We start from the raw sequence: 18,990 nt of genomic DNA on the forward strand, positions 1-18,990 counted from the left end.
TTTGTCAAAAAAATTATTTTATTGAATTAGAAGCAAGAAACAATTCGAACTACAAACTTCAATATACTATAGTAACAAATAAAATAACCAATGAGCTAATACTGATTTACAATCCATCCAGAAAAAATGTGGAACCTGACATTGACAATCTTGTTTCCTCATTTGAATTAATGAGATTCGTAACTCGTAACGGCAAACATAAGTTGAGACACCATTGCACTTTGTTTCGAATCATGATTTAAAATAAAATACACAAACTAATGAATTGTACACTCAAAACACAATAATTCAACAAAGAATCTGATGTAATGATTTAAATCGTGATAACTAAACTTTGAGCAAAACTAGATAACTCTTAGTTTCTAGAATATGTAGACATAATCTATCATTATAAATTAAAGTTAATGTATCTATATAATCAATGTTTCTCTGTGAATAATCTTCCTGTTTTGACATGAGTACATGAACACATATATGATGACCAGCACAATAGCAACGTTTCTCCAGAGTTAAAACAGTGTGAACTCTCTATTGGTAAGGCTCATTTCCTTCACAAATCTGCAATAAGAACAAAGTGTTTTACTTGTGTTAAGTGTAAGTATTTGTAAGAATCAGGCAGAATGGGAAAAATCAGAAACATGCATGTCAAAACCAAACCGATCTGACAATATAATATCACTCAAGGATACTTTCTCTATTTGAAAAGACCATTATTTGATCTCTGCATTACTGTTTGCATTGTGTAGATTTTTTTCAATATAATCTTAGAAAAATGAGGTTTTTGACAGAGTTATCTGCCCCTGAAATATTCATTTTCAGTGCATTTCAATGAAATTGTTTGTTTGTTGAGGTTTAACGTCCGAGCAGCAATATTTCAGCTATATTCAGACGATGAACATGAAATGGATGATAAAATGAACATGAAATGACGATGCAATGAAACAAAATGATGGGACACAAGGATAGTAGGGTCGACAAATTTTGATTGCCACTCGAAAAAGGGGGGATGGGTAAGGTCGGGCAATTTAGCCTCCTGTGGCGGAGCGCAAAGGTTCCTACTCCTATCGAATACTACAGCAGGGTTCTTTAACGTGAGAGGAATGTGACATCTTTCCCAACACGGTGCACCACTATGGTTTGCGGTCAGGTTTTCCGTATTATAGCCTGACAACCCCAGCATACAACATGCCAGGGGTACCCCATTCCACCACCTGGGGCACACATCCCAGTTGCCCTGTAGGCAGAACGCCTAGCCCCCGGCTAGATTTCTGAGCACTATTTAGTCGCCTTTTACGACAAGCTTAGCGCTGCAGCAGGCGTATTCTTTTAACACCCGGACCTGCACGGGGCCTATGAAATTGTAACTCAATGGTCCAGTATAATAGGAAAATCTTGTCTGCTTTACTTGATTTTGATGGAGCAAATAGTCAAATTACACTATCAAAATGATGGTTTTTTTTTTTTCATACCACATTTCACTGACTGCATGTTTCTTACAGCTACTGACACTTAAGAAAAAACGTACACAGCTTTTGTTTGTAAATGCTATAGATGTTTTCAAAGTAACTATTTATCAAAGCAATTTTCTTTGATATTATTTACTGCATGTAGTACATTGTATATATTCTTGTTAGGTTCTTTTTTTAGTATTTCTGTTCGGTCTTTAACCACAAAGTAATCTAGTTGGTAAAAATGGCACAAATGCATGGTATTGATAAGATGTATAAAGTATTCATATCATAGTCTTGATCCGTCACCATAAATTTACAATTGTGAAACGGGGTTATTTCAACTTGAGAACCGTGTACTGTGTTCGCTAATCGAACATTTAAACCGAGAGTAAATGTCCCCTCATAAGACAACTACAAAAGAAAACCTTTATCTTCTAGTAATATCAAGTACTTAAGATCAATTCTCTGACAGGTTGAAATATCATATAGATCGTATCGAATCGTTGTAACGTGGTGTAGATCCGTCTCAGTATTAAAATGCATTTAAATTCCATTCATGTATATATAGTAAAAACGTGAAAATAACACTTGACCTAAATCCGTACAATCTCTATTGAAAAATTAAATCGCAATTATTATTTCTCTTTAGGACATGTGAATTGATTTGTAATGTCGTAAATTAAGAAAGTATTGTAAAAATGCGAATGATCTAATTGTGCAATGGTGAAAACTCACACTACCGAATTTTTCACATGATTGATGGGGAAATGTGCTCAAAACCAAAAAAAAAGCATTTAACGCTTAAACTGATAAATTTGTACTATTATAGGAAACTTTTTAAAGCAACAATTTCTGAAATTAAAATACTCTCTCTCTCTCTCTCTCTCTCTCTCTCTCTCTCTCTCTCTCTCTCTCGTTTCAGAAACAAACAAAACAAAATGGAACAACTATTGTTTGCAGGCTATGTCCATAGATATTAGCTTTTGATGAGCGCCTAGTATTTAGATCGTCAATGTTCCATTTTAATAATGGGGTCGTCCATCAATGGCAATTCGGTATAATTAAAATTAATTTGTCTGCCCTGTATACCGCAAACATTCAGGGACTTAAAATATTTTATGGCTGGGATGCCTGAGACCGTAAATATTTATTATACGGCCATAGCATAAACTTAAAGAACAATCTTTTGGCCTTTGGGTAATGAAAAATATATTAAAACGGACGTCCGAACAAACCTTGTCATTTCACTGTTGATATGAACATGGCGTTTGACATACGTCCACGGTTCTTTTTCTTTTAGAGGTTCACGATTTCTCCACCATCCATATTGCTGAGATGTTCCAAGGGGTATTCTGTACAATTCAATGGGCTCTGAAATAGTATGTAACGTAGTTTTTTTTTATAATAAAATTAAATGGATTAAGATGCCTGCGAACCAAATTCAGTTAAAACTGATTTCGCTTTCTTCCAATTGAAGTAATATAAGAAACACGGGATGAATTTTAGTGTTGTACATTAAACGACAATTACCAAGAGATATAAATTCACCAAACGTTTAACAAAATTGAAAAGTGATGCTAAAATTTATAATTATCCATCATCGATTAAAGAAGACAAATCATGAAAAAAAATTCACCCAGATGAAATTTCGCTCAAAATTTGAAATTGTGCATGATCTATAGTTGTTTTCTTTAATATCCTACCACTACATTTGCATGCATGGTTCGATACAAATAAGTAGATCCCCGTTTCGTTCTTTTAACAGGATAAATTTCACCACACTTCCATGTTATTAAATTACATATATATATCTACTTTTTATATAATGGGTGACACGATTTAGATTGAGGAATGACTAGCAAAATGCTTTTTTTATTCTTTTAGTCAGTTTAGGTACAATTATACGTACGGACAATCATTATATTTCTTAAAAATTAATTACGTTACTGTGATAACTCTCTCACTTTTGGTGCAATTGTGGGTTACATTTAAGGATTATTAAACAAAACATTTCATTCTTTTTTTTTTCAAATATTGACTCTACAAAGATTTTTTCCAATAAAAACCGGCATTGAAAATTGTACGTACATATGTATAATATGCCGAATCAGTACGGCACTTACTGTAAAAAAAAAATAGATTGACATCATTCGCCCTTTGCAAAAACTCTGTCAAATTCAATTAGTCAGCTTACCTTTTGGACATCTGATATGTTTAGTTCTCATGCGCGTGTGTTCTACATACGAACCCTCTGGACCTGGTCCATACCCTGAAACCTGGTCGATTGGCACTATGGATCTCCTTTGGGGGTTTCTGTCTTGCAGAGGAGGTAAAGCTACAAATCCTAATTGCGTTTTTGATCTTACGGGATCAGCTTTTGATCGTGCAGACCCTTCACGAATTGTGTTTTGATACCCAAGCTGTGTAAGACCAAAAAACGACATTCTCAGAGCTACAGTACAAAAACCGTCTGCTTTAGAGTTGCTATGCTGGCTTTGTTTACATTAACATCAAGATAGAAAAACAAGATTGATTTTTTCATTTTTACGGGACGAATTTATTTTTTTTTTAATGATCAAAAATACTTTTGCTGTTTTTGTAGAAGGAAAATTGATTTAAAGAATATCAAAAGACATTGTAAACTAAAAAATCAAGTGCTGTAAAGTAATTAAAGTATTCTTGTTCAAAATAAAAATTAAGTTCCGAAAAGTTATTTGTGTAATTTGCACTGACCAAATTTCCGGAAGTAGTAACTGGTTTCGTTTCCGTTGTAAACTTTTGTCTAGAAAATTCTACTTCTTTATAATCTAGAAACATCCCTTCTTGTATTGGCATTTTTGTGAAATCATGTCCGCTCAAGGTTCTATCGCGTTTGACGAATATGGTCGCCCTTTTATTATTATTCGGGATCAAGACAGGAAGAAGAGATTGACCGGCATCGAAGCCCACAAGGTAGATTTGTATAATGCGGAGTATGAAACTTCAGTTTAGACATGTTTCGGCACTATGTTTACATGCATCTCTCATACTTATTTAGAAAACGAAAAAGTGTAATGTCGAACTTAGATAAATCACAAGTACTGGCTTTATGAAAGCAGTAGCTCCTGCATACCCGGCTTTGTATTAAATGCAAATTGCATTCAAAACAAAAATACTATCATTTATCCACAATAACAGTATATTGACTAGAAATATAAACAATGTATGAGTCAGGCTTAGAATCAGGGTGGAAGCTAGGCTTTGCGTAGCTTTAGATTTTTTGTTGTTTTTTTTTTAACAACGAGTTGGGGCCAAATTATTATAAATTGTTCTTACTCCTAGTCTGTGTATTGTTACAATTACAATAATATTTATACCTCCGTCTAAGACAGGAGGTGTTATGGTATACTGTAGTCCGAATTTCCTCTGACCCTGCAACCCTCTTTTTTATTTGGATATTGATATCTCGGGTTGGGGTCAGAACGATGTGCCACACAAAAAGTTGGAGATTACCAGTACCGCAGAGTATCACCCTTCAACCGCTTGTAACGACTTTCAAGTTGAAATTGTGCATGTCACACCTACCTAGTTCGATTCCGGAATCATTTTCCTGTATGCTGATACCAAATTTGCTACAAAAATTACATTTATTATTGAAGTTTTGATAATTTTCCACGAGAGACCCTGTTTTGTTGACATTTTGAACCGTAATAGAGTAGGCGGAGCTTGTTACTTTTCGAACGGAAGGGTAGCTGGCATGTAATTTTTCAGCGGAATTTTGAAATATTCTGTTAGATTCTGGTTTTAAAAATCGTTTCTGCTCTGTTCCGTTCCAAAGGCAGAAATGCACAGCATGAGGTATCTTACACCTCCAGTTGCCATGCTTTGGCGTTTAATCAACCTCCATATTTATCGTTGGAACACAAGGAAAAAATCACCTGAGATGACGTGTTTTAGTGACTGCTGGAAGTGACTTCCAAATAATTCCTGTATTTAGAATTTACGAAAGCAAGAAAGAATAAAGACGGATTTTCCTGAAAATATTTTTTTGACCCAGTAGCTCTTAATTAATCAAGTTAAATTATTATACGCTCCTTTTTTTAATGTTTTTTCCCTACAACTGCCCCCACCCCATAGTGACCATATGATAAGAGGTAGTTCATGTGAGGGAAGAAAAGCAGGCAAAGCTGCAGTATGGTGGGACAAGTTGGTCAGGGTTCGAAATGGCAACCTCTGAGAGAAATGGAAGTAGAGATTTTGGACAAGTTTTTTTTTTTTTTTAAGTCCTTAGGCTCTTGTATATGGCAATTGAAAATCGTTTGACAATTGCAAACCCATCAGAATCAGAGGGCAGTGCATAGCCTCTTGCCCCAATTGCTTCATTGACTTATTTTCAAAGTGAAATACAAAATTGAGGAATTTGGTGCATATTCTGAAGAAAAACATGTATATGTTTTTCTCCAGCAGAAAACACATGTACATCAAGTGTTTATCTAAATGCCACTTCTTATGATGAGGACAAATATTGCTGCTTGGGTACTCCATAGGCAGAAGTGTGTAGAATTGGTTCCTGATTGAGATATTTTCTGTAACTTGTATGTGGCATCTGTTTTTTTTTCTAATCCAGAGTCATGTTATGGCAGCAAAGACTGTGGCAAGTGTTATTAAGTCTTCACTTGGCCCAAAAGGTTTAGATAAGTTGATGGTAAACCCTGATGGAGAGGTGACAATCACAAATGATGGTGCTACTATCTTGAAAATGATGGATGTTGAACATCAGATTGCCAAATTGATGGTACAGTTGTCACAGTCACAAGATGATGAAATTGGTGATGGAACAACAGGAGTTGTTGGTAAACAGCCTTGTTACTTCTGTAGCGCAATTTCATTTTTTTTTACATAATTTTATGGGTTTTCTTTACTAAACTGCATGAAAAGATGCAGAATGAAACCAGTTTCATTAAGAAACAAAGTGAAACCATGATAGTTGAATGAGTATAAAGTGCCATTGCTAAAATAAGTTGGTGAATGATCAGACTGTTCCAATATTTACAGGTTTAATAATTGCAAGAATGAATTTTTTTTTAAGTAAGCCTTTGATATGTAAAACTTGCGTTTATTTATTGATCATTCAAGAGCAAGCTTTGTGTGTTTAGACAACTGACAGTTTTGCAGATTTCTGGGAGAGTGAGAGAAACTGGCCAATGGTTAGACTATGATTCTTCATCATAAGGAATGCTCATTTAATTTTGTATATTTTTCAGTTTTGGCAGGTGCCTTACTTGAACATGCTGAAAAGTTACTAGACAGAGGAATACACCCCATCAGAATTTCTGATGGATATGAAATAGCGGCTAAAGTTGCATGTAATCATCTAGATGCTATCAGCGAAACATTCTCTCTTGACTCCAAGAACAAGGAGCCTCTTGTCCAATTGGCTATGACTACATTGGGATCTAAAATGTAATTGTTTTAATGGTTTAGCATAATCCATGAGAAGTTGAAAACAAATTCACTCTTTATCTTATATGATCATACTTGGAAAATGTTCCATTTCTGCACAGATTTCATAATTGAAGAATACCTTGCTTATGCGTGACTCTCATTAAGGAAATCTTGTTAGAAAAAAATGTATAAATGACAGTTTTGTTTTTTATGTACATGTAGAACATCTGTATTAAAAATTTAAGTAAAAGTTTCAACTTGGACATATTTGGTATATAATGTATGCCTTCTGTTTTAAATTAACTAGTACTAAGTTATCAATTGGGGTGCTTAATTTGTTAAAAATAACTTTTGGTTTCTTTTTTAGTGTAAACAGGTGCCATAGACAAATGGCTGAGATTGCAGTAGATGCCATCCTGTCTGTAGCAGATCTAGAGAGAAAAGACGTTGATTTTGAACTAATTAAAGTAGAGGGAAAAGTTGGTGGCAAGATGGAAGACACAATGTTGGTCAAGGGGGTCATTGTAGACAAAGATTTCAGTCATCCACAGATGCCTAAGGTTCATATTTTTATACAATAATTCTGTAAACAAAAGTGTTGGGTAAATTACAGTCTGTGTCAAGAAATTTTTCAACAAGGAGTCCATATTGTAGATTTCAACAACTTCTCTTGACAAGAGTTATTTTCTTCTGAATATCCACTAGTCCTTAAAGTGGTAGACCTAAGGTAAGAGACACAACTCTTTCAAATCATTGGAACATTCATATTCAGCTTTTTACATCAATTTCATGTAAGCATTGAAGTAACTTGGACTGATTTCATTATATTTCAAAAGAAAGCTTGAAAGACTTTGATGAAATTTAATATGATACAAACATATCACCGATTTCAAGAGTTACGTCCCTTACCCTAGGTCTACCTCCTTAAGTTTAGATGATAAAAATACAATCTAGGCTTCTTCAATGTTGAGCAGGAAACATTTATTGACCCCTCACTAAAATTGTTCACAGTTAACCTAGTAATTTCTAATTCCATTACTATATTCATTGTAGCATCCAATTTCAATTGAAAGTGTCGTAAATTTCTGGGTGTGAATTTTAGGAAACCCTTATATATCTTTGTATTGCTACACGGAAGAGGACGAAGGAATACTGTTGTCCATTTATCCAGTCACATTTGTGGATGCAACTCCTCAGAAACTGCTAGGGTCTAAAAAAAATTCCATTTTTCCGATAACCCTGCTGACCCTAATTTATTATGATGTCAAAAAAAATATGGATTTTACTAGATTCGCCTTGCTCTCGATGTGGTGGTTCAAAATTCATAAAAAAAAATAAACAACATGGCCATGGCTGCAACAAGTTTAGTATTTGCAATGAAGTTGTACATGAAAATACATATTACAGTGGTGTCATAATAGAGACAGTAAAACCAGTAGGTTTTGATGTCCTGTTGATTTATAAATTAAAAAAAAAAAAAAACTACCAACTGACTTAAATTTTGAAAGAGGTGTTACTGTTTTTAGGCCTAGACGGATTTTGTCCATTGTAGCGTTTTTAGTTACCATTTATAATTGATCATATTGCACTACCATTGTGATTTGACAATTTTACAGATGTAATGGGCCTTGCACTTCAACTTTTTTGAGGGGCTAGGGACATATGGCTACAAGTTGCATGCTTGTTTGTTTTTTTTCTTTACTTGAGATATGTTCAGAGTTATTACCCATCTATTGGTTGTCTGTTGTAATATACAATCTCTGTTATAGAGATAATATAGAACTAAATAACACATAGAAGATGACTATGACCTGTTTTTATGAAGCTGCAGATATAATCAAAATATGTCATAACCATATAAATTTTACTACAAGGAGCTAACCAAATAAAAAAGTTTTTTTTCTCAGAAATGTAAAAAAAAAATATAAATCTATTACCCAGCCGAGTTTTCCTGTTGGTTGAGATGCCAGTGATATTAGAACATATCCATGCATCATCAAAGTCTGATGCTATTTGAGTAAAAATCAGCCCATTTCTTCATAATGAAAGCCCAAAAATCATAAATTATTTATTTCATCTGTTATTGTTGTTTGTAGGTTTATAAGAAATAAAGTTTATATTTGAAGGTCTTAGACGTAAGACCATCACAAACTTGAACCCATGATATTGAGTTTAAATTTAGTGACTGAAGCTCATTTCTAGGTGGTCAAATGATGATGCAATTCTGCCAAATGATTCAAAGGGATTATAACCCAAGCCCGTAATTATATCTGATGACCATTTTACTACTTACTATAGGAGTCATTGAGAAAGGTTTCAAGTGCCATGCTTTAATTGCACTGAAAATAGACACCTGACTAATTTAAAATCATCTCTTACTTGAAGGTTTGATTAACTACTTCATATTAAAGATTTGAATAGGGTGTTCTATTATTCTTCAGTCCTCCAATGCATACATGAGTCTTAAACCTATGTCCCATATTCCATTTTAGGTTGTCAAAGATGCGAAGATAGCTATTTTGACGTGTCCCTTTGAACCCCCGAAGCCAAAGACTAAACATGGATTAGAGGTTAAGTCTGTGGAGGATTACAGGAAACTCCGACAGTACGAGATAGAAAAGTTTGATACAATGGTTAAACAGGTGAGTATTTATTGTTTAATTAATTTTTCTATGATTTGCTTTTGATGGTGTAGTTTAAATTATAATGTGTTTTATAGACTTATTATATTTAATTTGCATATAGTTAGTCCAATTAGATTTCAAATATGTTCAAGGTTCATTGTATTTTAACTTGAAATGTATAATCAGTATCTATAATTATTTATAACACTTAATTTGGAACAATATAACACAGTTTGCCAACTTGATAGGGTACTCTGCAAAATTCACTTCACTGAATAATGAATTTTGTTATTTTATTTGACTGAATATCTTAAGGCCAATGAATTAGGGGGGGGGGCTACCCATGCCACTTCTTGACAATTTATTCTGGTAATGAATGAATGAATGTATATGAAATGTAGTGTTTACCTTGACATTATCATTTATGATCCCATGAGAGTATTACAATTTTGATAGTAAACAACATTTACTTTTCTTCTGAAAATTTATACTAATTAAAAGAACCATTTGATTATAGTAATGGAGTATTCTTTCAGGTAAAAGATGCTGGATCTAACTTGGTTATATGTCAGTGGGGTTTTGATGATGAAGCAAACCATTTGTTATTACAAAGGGAATTGCCAGCAGTAAGATGGGTTGGTGGACCTGAAATTGAGGTAAGTCTGATTAGTGATGAAAGTAATTTGTGGGATTTTGTTTACATAAATTGTCTATACTATAGTTAAGTTGCTATAGGTAAATGTAGGGTTATGATATGTACATGATTATATTCCCTAAGTGTTGGTCTAGTGAACTAGATATTGAGTCTGGACATGACATCAAATACACTAGAAAAAAATATTACCATGGATTTGTTGAGCATTATTATGTGGGTTTTTTTTCTTGCTCTGCTTTTTATCATCATATTAATAGTTTCTTTTAATTTTCTTATCAGGGATTTCTCAGTCAATATGTTTGAACAGAAAGGTTTGGCATAAATAGCAGGAAAAGATACCATGCTTCTACTTGGACATAAAATGGCACAAATTAATACTTACTGAATTTGTCAGATTTATGCATTTGGGAATCTCTGAAAACTTTAACATGTCAACAAAAAAGTTGTGTGTGCCAGATATGAGCTTAAAAAAATTTGTGAATCTAAAAACCTTTTTTTCTCTTTTATCTCCAACAGTTGATTGCTATTGCAACTGGAGGTAGAATAGTGCCAAGGTTTGAGGAATTGACTTCTGAAAAATTAGGAAAAGCTGGAATTGTAAAGGAATTACAGTTTGGAACAACAAAAGACAGAATGTTGGTGATAGAGGAATGTCAAAACTCAAGGGCAGTAACCATATTTATCAGGGGAGGTAACAAAATGGTAAGTAATTTTTATGCTGTACTATGTAAGGTTAAAAAAAAATTTTTCGTGAAAGTGAATAGTTCCAGACAATTTCATAATTGACCTGTTTAATACTTTGTGTTTTCAGATTGTTGAAGAAGGAAAGAGAAGTATACATGATGCCCTGTGTGTAATCCGTAACTTGGTTCGAGATAACAGAATAGTATTTGGTGGTGGCGCTCCTGAAATAGCTTGTTCAGTTGCTGTAGCTAAAGCTGCTGATAAGGTTAGCTCTTAAAACGTTAAGGCAGATTTATTATACCCCTACGCAGCGAATAGATGGTACATCAAACTCACCTTGTCTATCTGTTCAAATTTTGTCACAGTGATCTCCAATCTCTATTGATGGGTTTATTTTATACATGGTGAGTGGCTTTTTATGATTTTTGAAGCTGTATAATGCCAATTCCCTGTTTCATGAAACTTTTTCTTTTTTCACTACTTGGAATATTAATAGAGAAAATTTTCTTCACAGAAATCTCAGCTCCAAATAGATTGACTGATTTCAAATTTGATTTATGGCTTTGTATAGGTGGGGCATTGTAAGCGAGTTAAGGTGCAGTCCAATATAAACTTGCTGTAAGAGTAGTGTATATCTAGCATGTGCAACTTTGTATTGATGATTATAATAAATTATGTTGAAAATTTTTAAACTATGAAGTTTCTTATAGAGTTTTCATACTTTTAGAACAAATTGTTAAAGTTTTACATTCACACTTGCCATTTACCTACATAGAGAATTTCTGGCTTTCATTTTCAATTGCTATGCTGGATCAGACACTATGTAAAATTAACCAGTCACCCTGAACCATGGTCATGTGGTTAACCAATCAACATGTCACACTGATTTGGGTGATACAGTAATCATTTGAAATTGACATATTTATCTGGTAACTGAAATACAGAATTTACTATGCTTTAGAAGTCTGTATTAGAGTAAAGTTAGTGGTATCATATCCAAAACTTCGGAATTCCAGTGATTAAGATGAGGCAAAGACAATTTGAGTCAGTAGCAACCAGTAACATACAGTATTAGAAAGAAAACACACAATGATAATCAATAAATCTAATATCATAAACTTAATTAGCTCCCTTTGCTTTTTTTTTAAATCCATAGAACATTTCATATCATACTGATCATTCTTCTAGATCATGATTTTTGTGTTTGTAGATCTCCACATTAGAACAGTATGCAATGAGGGCATTTTCAGAGGCATTAGAAAGTATACCACTGGCATTAGCAGAAAATAGTGGTCAATCACCTATATATACTCTAGCAGAGATCAAATCTAGACAAGTGAAAGAAAATAATCCTAAATTAGGAATAGACTGTCTCAATAAGGGTACTAATGGTAGGTATACAATGATAAATATTATTCTGCATAATGTCTGTCTAGTGATCAGTTTAATAATTTTTGTTTTTGTATTTCTCTTATAATGTCAAAAGTATCCCTTGTGCCTATTTTAGGGGACAGAATATAGTATGATTGAAATACTGGAGTCTGGGTTAAAAACATTGTAAACATTTGAAGATTTAATTTAAGCTTCTTTTAATATGGTATTTATAATATCATTTACATGGGTAAATCTGTGAAATTGTTTTAAATCATTTTCTTGAAATGCTTTGTTATAACTTGAATTTTTTTAAAAGAAAAACAATTGTAAGAGGGTTAACCATCCTCTACCAGTTACATCCGAGTCTTATGGTTAATCTGAGTTGTTAAATTTTACAGATATGAAAGAACAGCATGTTATAGAAACATTATCGTCAAAGAGGGCACAGATCTTGTTAGCTGTTCAGTTAACGAAGATGATTCTAAAAATAGATGATGTACGAGGTGGAGAAGATAAGTTTTAAGGTGGAGACTTTTTATTATGTATTTTCTATTTTAATACGCTGCCTCTCTTTTTTACAATTGACAATAATTGCAGCTCTTCTTGATCAAGATGAACTTGTAAGAAACTACTGAAATCTAAATATTAACCTGAAATTAACACTTTCTTCCTGACAAGATTATTGAGTACAGAATACAATGCAAAAAGCAAATCATAATGTTGTATTCGGTCTTATATTATCTGTACTGTATATATATTTCTCCAATTCTAAGCCATTAGTTAAAAATGTATGTGACTTTTTAACCACAGGGCAGTGATTAAGTTTCTATGTAAAATGTCCCATCATTTTATATTTCCATGACTGAGAAGCTGATCATCTGGTAGCCTATTCTTGATTTTAACTTTTTCTCTACTCTCTGAAGTAAAATTTTTGCATGTGTTTCCTAAATTTTGCTTGTTTAAAATCTAAATTTTACCATCTCAGATAGGGAAGTAATTTAAACCACTCAATACTGATAATTTATACTTACCTTAACACAGATTCATTTTCTATTTCAGTGGTATCTAAATTCAACAGCTGATATTAGGAAGACCAGTGGAAGAAGTCTGATCTGTTATTTACAGTTGAACGAAAAGATCAAAATATTAACGTGGAAATCCTTCAGACTCTGCTATGCTTTATAGGATAGAGCTACCAAATTGTGAACCATACTATTGATCGTGCTGACTTGTTGGTCACAGATGACTTGATAATGATTGTGTTCAATACATTCATTACTAATCACTCTTATTTATTGACCTTTCTGTTATGTTAAGGATGCTTATTTTTGGGTGTAAGATGTGTGGGCCTCTTTTTTGTCTTTATTCAACTTCCTTCTTTCACCTTTCATGGTTGGAATTGGGATTTCTATTTTTTTAAAAGTATCAGAGTTTCTTTAAACTGACATTTAGGGGGAAAAAAGTACAATAAATCTTTCTCAATGATTTCCTTCATTCAGCTATTAATTTGCAATTCATGTTTATGTATTTAATTTATTTTAAATAGTCACTGGTAATTTACACAACCTTAATGTCTGTGATGTGTGATCGTGAGTGCTATTTGTATGTTTTTTGTATGAATTCCTATGTATAAAGCAGAACAATTACATTTTTTATAACTTGATTATTTTTGGTTTTATTGCACCTGTACAGCACCACCTTAGTTGTCATGGTAATGCACTGAAACATGTCCAAATCAAATTCCTTTTTGGAATTTTAAAATTGGTTCAGATTACAAAGCTTCATAATACATGCAAACTTAACTGATATAAAAAGACTTTAAACCTGTCTGGTTAAGTTCAGTATAGGCAGGTTTTACTGTGTGTTACCCGAGTCACAAACAGTGAAAAAGGGTCTAGTCCCTGTCCGACTGTTGGTCCATCATGCTTAGTGGTACCTACTTAGTGTAATCTTAACTCAGAAAGGATTACCTGGTTAATCATTATTCAAAATTTGCACTTATGTGACCTGAACAAATCTTTAAAAAGAAATTTTTTTTAGTATGTTGAACTTTGCCAAGTTAATACCACAGCAAAAAAAATTGCAGTCATATATAGGTATGGCTCTGTTGTCGTCCATTGACACTTGATTTTCATGCAATAATCTGATTATTAGTTGGTTGATCTTTATAAAATATAATAACAAAGTTCCAAACTACAAAAGGACGGTTTTTATTGAATTTTGGGGCTATAGCCCCAGGTGTAGAATTGGGAGCCAAAAACAAGTATTTCATAGAAAATAACTATAAATTTCAATAAAAGCTAGGAATGTCTATGATATTGTTCTACAATACTTTATACAACAATGGTCAGACAGAGTGATCTTGGTGGTAGACTGCATTTTCCTGATGTCCGGACAATAACGAGACTATTCGTGAATGAATCTGAAATTGTATTACAAGGTACCACCCCACCAAAGAAAAACACATGGGTATCATTATCAGATACTTCTAATTAAATCATCACAATAATTTGAACATTCTAACTCCATATTTCTACCATCGCTTGGACTGAAAGTGATACTAACTGCGACCTTGACATCGCTAGACATACAATAAAAAGCGCGGGAAAATTTGTTCCTGGTGTTATGCAATTAAGTATTTCTCCATCTAAGAATCAGGCGAAATGTAAAAAAGTTGTGACACGTGAAGAAAAAGAACAGATTTTATTGCGTTATCCAAGAAACAACTAACAAAGTGTTTGTAAAGTTTGCCTTTGTAAGATATTTAAAGGCCAAATTTAGTTGAAATGCGCCTTAAAAAAATGTTAGGAAATTTTTTTCACACTTTTTTACCTATAAGCAGGCAAAAAATCAAGTCACAACTGCTTCATGATTTGATGTATTGAATATATTTAAGTTTTAAAAGACCAAATTGAGAATGATGTATCACCCATTGCCTGATTCTTACTCAAAATGGTTCTGAAGCATTTGTCGAGCGATGTCAACGTCGCAGTAGTTTCACTCTCGGTCCAAGCCATTGTCGAAATATGAGTTTGAATATTTAAATCCTTATATTGATTTAACTAGAAGTATTTGATGGTGATGCCTGTGTTTATTCATTAGATTCATCATTTGTTAAGTGATTGCTGAGTAGTAAGTAGTGACACATTCGATTTTATTTTTTAAGAAAAAGTTGAACCGAGGCACACCAAATCTGGGTTCACCCTTGTATAGGATATATACTTGTGGGTTGGAAATTTGATAGTGGGAGCCCCTTGTGACCAGAATGAACACATGTTGTCGATCAAAAATATCAAGTAGCACCCCTTCTTTTTTCAAAGTGTCTGAATCCACCCCTTAAGTTTCCAGTGTCGATATACATGTATATGTAGTCCTCCGCTAGAGGATAAGAATATGGACTATATAAAGCATTGACGTCATTAGTCTTTTTAGATGGCCTCTGATGTAATTATGATATCTAAATAAATCTGTATTTAATTAGGATAGCGTCTTAAGTTATAAAGTAGCTTCCTTAAGTAATTTTGTAGAACCGGAATATATTCAATTTAAAACCATTATTATATAAACTTCGGCAGCAGAAGAAGCAACATTATGGATTTCAGTCATGAAAATAATTGCGCAATATCAAACTCGAAGTCTTGTTAAACATGTTAAAAGTAAATAATTGCATTGTAATTATATTTATAACAGCAGAAAATGAAAACTTCGGCGTTTATAAAGACAATAACAGTATCTTGACTAGAAATAAACATGAGTCAGTTATAAGTTAATGATTATCACAACTGTCGCACTTCAATCGCGAATGCATTAACAAATTTACACCTGTCTACGTCATATGAATTATTCCGCCCATACGGGAGGCACCACATAGGGAACACATTATAGTATTCATACTGGGATTAACATTAAATTTCCCCGTTCATGAAAATATTTTTCTATTGCAGTATAAACACAATAATAATGTCTTGACTTCACATAAAAGAAATAAAAGGATGAGGCGAAGAAATTGGGTAACAGCGAGACTCCGCTTTTATTATTATTTTTTTTTTTATGAAATAATAAAACAATTTATAAGCCAATTACAGCGACCTACGAACTGTAAAGAAGAGGCGGGATCGTGCTAAGTTTGTGAATGGCTGTTTATGCAATTGAGAAAGTACTGATAGTTTATATATTGTATACTATAAAAAAAAAAAAAAAAAAACAGCACGTTAATAGATAATATAGGGCTGGTGTAACCTGCAAAAGGACAAAGCCTTAATCGAAGTGTAACGCAAAGAATTAAACAAAACTTATATCAATTTGACGTTACGCACCCCATTGCGGCACATTTGGTAACATCAGAATTCGACGTTTGTCGACACTTTTCGTTTCTTGCTTGCTTATTGAAACACGTGTACAGTAAAGCAAAATACACAATATTTTTCTTTTGGTAGCAATTAAAACATCTTTAACATTTCTTTAAAAATCGCATGTGCAACCGCCACATATATGCACACTCTGTCTGTCTAGAGAGGGAACATAACAACTTTCTACTGCGATAATTTAAAATGTGCATTTTGATATACATGTATGATTTTATGTTACATGTACCAATAGCATAATTTGGACCTTTCACAAATTAGTATTTCGATTGAAAAAGCTTTCTATTCATCAGAAAATCGGCCTTTCATCAACACCCATTAGATAGCCGCTCATTGATTTTCATTTCATTTGCTCATTTGCGTTTTCCAAAATAAAAAATGTTTATGACCCCCCTTCATTCATTTTATCTATTAGCATTCTGCTTTTCTATACCTTTTTAAAGTTCTGTCAACCCTATTTTGTGTTTCAGTCATTCCACTCTGATCGAATTCTTATAAACTATAAGAATTTATTCTATTCTTTTCTTGGTTTATTCTTTCGTTTGTTAATAACACAAAATAAGATACTTCTAATCTTTTCATATCTCTTTGATTTCGATTTTTGTCTCTTTCAGTTGCATATTCTATACTTGTAATTGTAGAGACGATTAGTAGCGTCTGGTTCTTGTCATCTAAAGCGGAAATTATTTCCGTTTTATTTCCCCATTTCCCGATCGACGGAAAACGTCCAAACGTTCAAAAAGTGAAAGTTGGACAAATCGCTAGACATTTGTTTTGTTCGAATATTATCCGTTTTAAACGGTTTAAACCATAACAAAATTAAATATGTGTATTCCTAAGTGTATGCACAATTACAAAGTATCATTATTTCATGGAAGAAATTGCCAATTGATTGTAGAATTGCGTTGGAGCATGAAATTTTCTCAACGAACCCGGATTATATTGACATCTGATATTTCGCTAGACATTTTCAAAAAGATGTAACTTTTTTGTTTGTACTGAAAATTTTATCAATTGCCGACGTAGTATTGCTGAAAGTATGTACATTTTTAGGAAAATTAATCGGAAAAGAATATTGTGTAAATAAGTTCTTACTTTAATAATAGAATTTGATTACTGAGCACTTTTAGAAATCTGACCATTTACCAACACTTTCATTTTTGCATTGAATTTTTTTTTTTTTTGGCCTAAAATTAGCGAAATTTCGATAATTATCTCAAAAAGAACATATGAAATTATTCTTCCATGCAAAATTTGGCCTATTTCGTACCCTCTGCAATAGCGCAATTTACTATTTTAGATTTTTGAGCCTACAGTGTGTTACACCTGACATACAGAATTTTGACGTTTTTACGGATTTTTGAAAAGTTTAATTGATTATAAAGAACTAGAAGTACCATTTGTGACAAATATTCAGAACCAATTATTTGTCCTGATTTCAACAGTATACAGCCTTCACATAATCACAGTTTTGATTGCTTACAATAGTCTTTTATAGTTTAGTTAGGTGTGTTTTTTCAACACAGCCGCAATAGCGTGCGTAACGTCTTTGAGCTTTTTTTTTTTTTTTGCGGTTACATCTGTTGTGGGAGTTTTCAAACCGTTCTAGTAAATTATTTTTGGCATGCCCAAGAATGGAAGATTTTGAAGTCATCTTTTTCAATACGTTAACATGTTATTGTAGGGTTTTCATATACGCGTAAATATCAATAAATGGAGCGTCAATTCATTTTTTTTATATCGCATATGGATTTACGTTTTTACTAGATAGAACCAATGATATGAACGACGTAGTCCATTGGCCACATACATCCTAGACGAACCATCCCCTACGATTTTGTTTTTTACATTTATATTATCTTTAGAACGAGAATTGACCTCTTTGCCAACTGGAAATCACTGCAAAGTATGAAAAATTAATTCAGCGTATACCACTCCGGTAACATTTTTGATGTTTTGGAAACGTAAGAATATTTATTGATGTCTTATTGCAGTTGACGTGAAAAACACACCCCAACCCCAAGACATTTTTATTTAGAAATTTACAATTTGAACCTTTAAATTGAATAACCCGTAAAATTAAATGAAAAGTAGCTTGAAGTAGAATTTGAGTTCAAAACAAAAGTTTGAATGTAAATGTGAAGTTTTACGGTATACAAACATCAAGTTAAGGCAAATTTCAGATCTAAGAAATTTGTCAACTTCTCTGATGTTTGCCATTCAACTTCAAATAAATGCTTGAACTCGATGATTTTTTACTTTTATTATGTCCATTAATCAGATCTGATATCGTTCTCAACTGAATAGATAAAAATATATTATTCATCTATCATTTTGGTTTTTGTTTATTTATTCCAGTTTTTTTAAATCTTTTTTGAAATTATATCTTTCAGGTTTTCCAAAAACTACACATT

At 32.9% G+C, this 18,990-nt stretch overlaps 2 protein-coding genes across 2 annotated transcripts; one reads left to right on the forward strand and one right to left on the reverse strand.

The window, feature by feature from the left end:
• On the reverse strand, nt 1-3,960 carry LOC148611562 (sperm microtubule inner protein 11-like). The gene is made up of 3 exons (XM_088592224.1): nt 3,646-3,960; nt 2,687-2,822; nt 1-558 (listed from the first exon to the last, which is right to left on the reverse strand). The coding sequence occupies exons 1-3, from the start codon at nt 3,893-3,895 to the stop codon at nt 510-512; spliced, it is 435 nt and encodes a 144-aa protein (XP_088448350.1). The 5' UTR covers nt 3,896-3,960; the 3' UTR covers nt 1-509.
• A 271-nt stretch (nt 3,961-4,231) lies between these two features.
• On the forward strand, nt 4,232-13,875 carry LOC148611563 (T-complex protein 1 subunit epsilon-like). The gene is made up of 11 exons (XM_088592225.1): nt 4,232-4,403; nt 6,058-6,283; nt 6,695-6,893; nt 7,243-7,435; nt 9,368-9,517; nt 10,036-10,155; nt 10,671-10,856; nt 10,966-11,103; nt 12,049-12,229; nt 12,611-12,736; nt 13,272-13,875. Exons 1-10 carry the CDS (start codon nt 4,299-4,301, stop codon nt 12,733-12,735), a joined length of 1,623 nt encoding a protein of 540 aa, XP_088448351.1. The 5' UTR covers nt 4,232-4,298; the 3' UTR covers nt 12,736; nt 13,272-13,875.
• Nucleotides 13,876-18,990: the final 5,115 nt, after the last annotated feature.

The sequence above is a fragment of the Perna viridis genome, chromosome 7 (genome assembly GCF_037379345.1).
Source record: "Perna viridis isolate PV_CMFRI_1.1 ecotype Kerala chromosome 7, ASM3737934v1, whole genome shotgun sequence".
Lineage (NCBI taxonomy): Eukaryota > Metazoa > Mollusca > Bivalvia > Mytilida > Mytilidae > Perna > Perna viridis.

Excerpts from the sequence above, each read along its gene's own strand:
- LOC148611563 (XM_088592225.1), top strand. The coding sequence starts at position 4,299 with ATGTCCGCTCAAGGTTCTATCGCGTTTGACGAATATGGTCGCCCTTTT. Across the intron at positions 9,518-10,035 it reads TTGATACAATGGTTAAACAG|GTAAAAGATGCTGGATCTAA; the intron begins GTGAGTATTTAT and ends GTATTCTTTCAG. Across the intron at positions 11,104-12,048 it reads TAGCTAAAGCTGCTGATAAG|ATCTCCACATTAGAACAGTA; the intron begins GTTAGCTCTTAA and ends TTGTGTTTGTAG.
- LOC148611562 (XM_088592224.1), bottom strand. The coding sequence starts at position 3,895 with ATGTCGTTTTTTGGTCTTACACAGCTTGGGTATCAAAACACAATTCGT. Across the intron at positions 2,823-3,645 it reads ACATATCAGATGTCCAAAAG|AGCCCATTGAATTGTACAGA; the intron begins GTAAGCTGACTA and ends ATACTATTTCAG. Across the intron at positions 559-2,686 it reads ATCAACAGTGAAATGACAAG|ATTTGTGAAGGAAATGAGCC; the intron begins GTTTGTTCGGAC and ends TTCTTATTGCAG.